We start from the raw sequence: 5,946 nt of genomic DNA on the forward strand, positions 1-5,946 counted from the left end.
GAAAAGGTGCTAGAGTGGAATGCATGATACACGTGCACAAAAGACTCAACAAAAATAAAAACATGGGTTGCCTCCCATAAAAGCCTTCTGATTAACGCCTCTAGCGGATGAATGCTTCAAGACACCCAATTCTTAGATTAGCATTTTGTCTACCAACTAGACACAAAATGAATGCCCCAAAATTGAAAAAAATTTCGACAGAGTCTCCTTTGTATTTTCGACATTTCATAAATAAAAACCTGTCATAACCTGAAAATCACAATAATATGTTTCTCATTGGTTGACCCAAATGGAGACTAGGAGCTGGAATGAAATATTTGGGAACAATACGAAGCGACTCTTACAAAAGAAAAACAAAACCCTAAACAACGAAAAAACAAACCCTAAACTACTAAAATACAACAAGCATACTCCTTTAGTCATGATAAACAGGATCAATAAGATCCACTTCTTCCACATCCTTATTAGCAAAACCATCAAGATATGGTTTCAAGCGTTCACCATTAACCTTAAACATACGACCATCCGTAGGATCCTCTAACTCAACAGCTCCATAAGGAAAAACAGTTTTAACAATGAAAGGACCAGTCCACCTAGAACGTAACTTACTAGGAAAAAGACGCAAACAAGAATTATATAGCAAAACTTTTTGATTAGGTTCAAAGGACTTGCGAAGAATAGATTTATCATGAAAAATCTTAGTCCGCTCTTTGTAAATCTTGGCATTCTCATATGCCTCATTCCTTAACTTAGCTAACTTATTCAATTGGAGCTTACATTATGAACCTGCCCTACGCATGTCAAAGTTAAAAGTTTTAATGGCCCAAAAAGCACGATGTTCTAATTCCACAGGCAAATGACATGCCTTCCCAAACACAAGCCTATAAGGAGACATACCAATGGGAGTCTTATAAGCAGTCCTATAAGCCCAAAGGGAATCATTAAGACGTTGAGACCAATCCTTACGGTCAGGTCGTACCGTCTTTTCTAAAATCCGTTTAATTTCCCTATTAGATACTTCAACTTGGCCACTAGTTTGGGGATGGTAAGGGGTAGCAAGTTTATGAGTAATAGAGTACTTTTTCATTAAGGATTCAAACGCACGATGTGTAAAATAAGTACCATTATCACTTATAATTGCATGAGGAGTACCAAAACGAGAAAATATATTATATTTCAAAAATTTAACTACAACCTTGTGATCATTTGTTTTACATGGCACCGCCTCAACCCACTTAGAAACATAATCTACCGCGATGAGGATATAAAGATAACCAAAAGAAGGAGGAAAAGGACCCATGAAGTCTATACCCCACATCAAAAAGCTCAACAACCAAAATAGGGGAAAGAGGCATCATGTTCCTATGGGAAATATTACCCGTACGCTGGCATCGATCACATCCTAAACAAAACTCATGTGCATCTCTAAAGAGAGTAGGCCAATAAAAACCACACTGCAAAACCTTAGCAGCCGTCTTCTTAGGACCAAAGTGACCACCACATGCATGGTCATGGCAAAAGGAGAGAATACTATGAAACTCACTCTCCGGAACAGATCTCCTAATAATCTGATAAGGGCATGACTTAAACAAGTATGGGTCATCCTTTAAAAATACTTAACCTCAGCAAGAAACTTAGATTTATCTTGTTTTCTCCAATGAGAAGGAAACTGACCTATAACAAGATAATTAACAATATCTGCATACCAAGGCAACTGGGAGACACCAAAAAGTTGCTCATCAGGGAAGGACTCATTCAAAGGCAAAAGACTAGTAGAAGACTCTACTATAAGCCTAGACAAGTGGTCAGCGACCACGTTCTCTGTACCCTTTTTATCCCTAATCTCAATGTCAAACTCTTGTAATAAGAGGACCCAATGAATAAGACGCGCTTTAGCATCCTTTTTAGAAAGAAGATACTTCAAAGCCGAATGATCAGTAAACACGACAACCTTAGACCCTATGAGATAAGACCTAAACTTGTCTAAAGCAAACACAACAGCTAACAACTCCTTCTCGGTTGTAGTGTAATTCATTTGGGTATCATTAAGAGTTCGACTTGCATAATAAATTACATGGGGCAATTTATCAAACCGTAGACCTAAAACAGCCCCAATAGCATAGTCTGACGCATCACACATTAACTCAAAAGGCACACTCCAATTAGGTGGTTGTATGATAAGAGCGGTAGTCAATAAATGTTTAAGCTTCTCAAAAGCTTTCAAACAATCATCATCAAAGACAAAATCGACGTCCTTACCAAGTAAATTGCATAAGGGACGAGAAATCTTGCTAAAGTCCTTAATGAATCGCCTATAAAATCCAGCATGACCTAAAAAAGACCTAATATCTCTCACAGTCTTAGGTGGTGGAAGACTAGAAATGACATCAATTTTAGCTTTATCGACCTCAATTCCTTTAGTAGAAATAATATGACCAAGAACAATACCCTGTTGAACCATAAAATGACACTTCTTCCAATTCAACACCAGATTCTTCTCCTTGCACCTAATTAACACTAATTCCAAATGGTGCAAACCCTCATCAAAAGAATCACCAAATACAGAGAAGTCATCCATAAACACCTCAAGAAACCTCTCTACCATGTTAGAAAAAATGCTAAGCATGCATCTCTGGAAGGTACCAGGTGCATTACATAACCCAAATGGCATACGACGGTAGGCAAAAGTTCCAAAAGGACAAGTAAATGTAGTCTTTTCTTGATCCTCAGGTGTAATACATATTTGGTAATAACCGGAATAACCATCGAGAAAACAATAATACTTATGACCGGCTAACCGTTCAAGCATTTGGTCAATAAAAGGAAGAGGAAAGTGATCTTTCCTAGTGGCTAGATTCAACTTATGATATTCAATGCAAAAACGCCACCCAGTAGTCATACGGGTAGGAACTAACTCGCCATTCGCATTCTTAACTACCGTAATACCAGACTTCTTAGGGACAACCTGAACCGGACTCACCCATTGACTATCGGAGATGGGATAAATGATACCCGCATCTAACAACTTAAGAACCTCGGCTCTCACTACCTCTCTCATGTTAGGATTAAGCCGTCTTTGGAACTCACGGGTTGGTTTAGCATTCTCCTCTAGATGAATATGATGCATACAATCAGTGGGGCTGATCCCATGAATATCAGCAATAGTCCACCCTAAAGCTGTTTTATGGTCTCTAAGAACCCTAAGCAATTTACTCTCTTGTTCACTATCAAGATTAGAAGCAATAATAATAGGCAAGGTCTCATCAGGCCCCAAAAAGGCATACTTAAGAGCATCTGGTAATGGTTTCAACTCAAGCTTAGGAGGACTATCTATGGAAGAAACTGGTTTAGACTCAGAAGGAGAAAGAGGTTCTACCTTGGTTTTCCACTTATTAGTATCTAAGATCGGGGTAGGATCAAGCAAAGCATTAACTTCACAAATAGAACTATCCACATCAAAATCACCGCCAAAATGAGCTAAACAAGACTCAAGAGGGTCATCGGAATAACTCTCTAAGAAAGTCTTATGGACCACAGACTCAATAAGATTAACTTCCCAAAAATCATCAGGCTCAGGGAGTTGTTGACCCACATTAAACACGTTAAGCTCGATAGTCATATTACCAAAAGAAAGCTTCAACACTCCATTACGGCAGTTAATGATAGCATTAGATGTGGCCAAGAATGGATGACCTAAGATAACAGGAATGTGGTGCTTAGGGTCCCTGAACAGTGTATGTGTATCTAGAACAATAAAATCAACAGGAAATAAAACTTGTCAACCTGAATCAAAACATCCTCAATAATACCCCGTGGAACTCTCACAGACCTATCCGCCAATTGAAGAGTAATGGTGGTGGGTTTTAACTTACCAAGACCAAGCTGTAAATAAACCGAATAGGGCAACAAATTAACACTAGCCCCTAAATCTAGCAATGCCTTCTCAATCATATGATCACCAATTACGCAAGAAATAGTAGGGCATCCAGGATCTCTAAACTTAGGCGGGGTTTGGTTTTGGATAATGGAGCTCACTTGCTCGGTAAGGAAGGCTTTCTTGTGCACATTCAACTTACGTTTCCGTGTGCACAAATCCTTAAGAAACTTGGCATAAGAAGGAACTTGTTTTATGGCATCAAGTAATGGAATGTTGATTTGAACTTGTTTAAACAGCTCCATCATCTCACTCAAATTAGAACTTTTCTTAGCCTGATCTAACCGTTGGGGAAAAGGAGATTTTGATATATAAGAAGGTATAGGACTAGTTTGCACAGGAGTAGGAGGTTCTAAGCTCTCCTTGGAAGTATTACGACTAGTAGTCCCACTTACGTCATTCTCCTCCCCTTCAATCTCTATAGGATCAGATCCGACCTCACCATCCTTAGGTACCTCAACCCTATTATCAACCTGTTTACCACTCCTAAGAATAGTAATAGACTTGACTTGCTCCTGGTGGTTCCCTTGGTTCAAGTTAGAACCTATTTCAAATTGTCCCCTAGGATTAGCTACTGGTTGGCTAGGAAACTTACCCTTGTCCCTCTCATTCAAAGTATTAGCAATTTGACCAATTTGAACTTCCAACTTCCTAAGGGCTTGAGCATTCTCCTGAGTAGCCATTTGACTGGTTTGCATAAACCGATCGGTCGTTTCCTGAAGTTTCATGGTGGTCTGTGCTAATTGAGCCATAGTTTCCTCTAAAGGTGACAACTTAGGTGGTTGGGTTGTATATTGTTGCACCGGGTTTGTATTACTAACTGGACCACCCTGATGTATACCCTTGGACCAAGATAGGTTGGGGTGGTTACGCCACCCAGGGTTATACGTATTAGAAAACGGATTATTGCCTAGCTTTTGGTATGAATTAAAAGCATTAACTTGCGCAGTAACGCCAGGGCAATTATCAATCACGTGATCAAGACTATCACACAACAAACAACCAGGAGCTGGAGATTTTGTCTCCTTTTCTACCTCAAGAGCCTCAACTCTTCTAACTAAGGCAGCTATTTTGGCATTTGAGTCAAAATCTTTATCAACGTGAAACATAACATTCTTTGTAGTATTACTAGCCACCTTTTTAGGCTCACGACTAGTTTCCCATTGTTGGACCTTTTCAGCAACATCTTCTAAAAACGACCATGCATCATCCACAGTCTTATCACAGAAATCTCCAGTACTGATCATGGTCTCAATCATAGCCTTAGAGCTAAAATCAAGACCCTCATAGAGAATCTGTATTAGCCTACCCTTCTCTAGGCCATGGTTAGGACACTGCAAGAGCAGGTCCTTGAACCTCTCCATACACTTTGATAAACATAAAATGAGTAGTTTACCTACGAAATGAACTATGAATTCAAAACGTAAGTAAACTAAAACTTTACTTTTACAAGTCTCTATTATCAAAGCTTCTACTCTCAATGCGAATTGCACTAAGTGGAGTAGGAAGTTCGTTCCACTCCTAGTTCTCTAGCACGGATTGTTCTCTAAGTCTAAGAAATCAGTCTTAAGTCAATGAGAGTTTTCACGGGGTGATTATACTCACGATGCAATATGAAAAGCAATATGTTGAATGTCACTACTGAACTATATGGAAATACTAATGTTCTTGAATCTAGATAAAAGAATTAGAGGGAATTGAATCCACCTCGAATCCAACTTAACAACCTAGTATAGATTGTGGTATCTCTCGATTCTTACGTTTTCCGCGGCAAGAATTTCGAGTCTAATCCCTAGTGTTCATGGCATTTCTACCGGGATACTAACTAGCATGTGAGGTCGTCCACCCATTCTCATGGCTAAACCACGACCTTCTAGAGTGGAATAGATTCTACAACCAATTCTATACTAGCCACTAAGTTTTCATCAAGGCTTCATCAACCCCTCTAATGGAGGTTTTAGCCTTGATTCATCAAACTAACATTTCCCATTGAATCTAAACTAAACATAATG

The 5,946-nt window shown here is 39.1% G+C and overlaps 1 protein-coding gene across 1 annotated transcript; it reads right to left on the reverse strand.

Moving 5' to 3' along the window:
* Positions 1–415: 415 nt before the first annotated feature.
* On the reverse strand, positions 416–5,298 carry LOC147482977 (uncharacterized). Its single transcript, XM_086579465.1, is given in 4 exon segments — positions 416–537; positions 1,675–1,900; positions 2,075–3,771; positions 3,774–5,298. Coding segments are annotated over 4 exon segments (3,570 nt in total).
* Positions 5,299–5,946: the final 648 nt, after the last annotated feature.

The sequence above is a fragment of the Coptis chinensis genome, chromosome 8, assembly GCF_015680905.1.
Source record: "Coptis chinensis isolate HL-2020 chromosome 8, ASM1568090v1, whole genome shotgun sequence".
NCBI lineage: Eukaryota > Viridiplantae > Streptophyta > Magnoliopsida > Ranunculales > Ranunculaceae > Coptis > Coptis chinensis.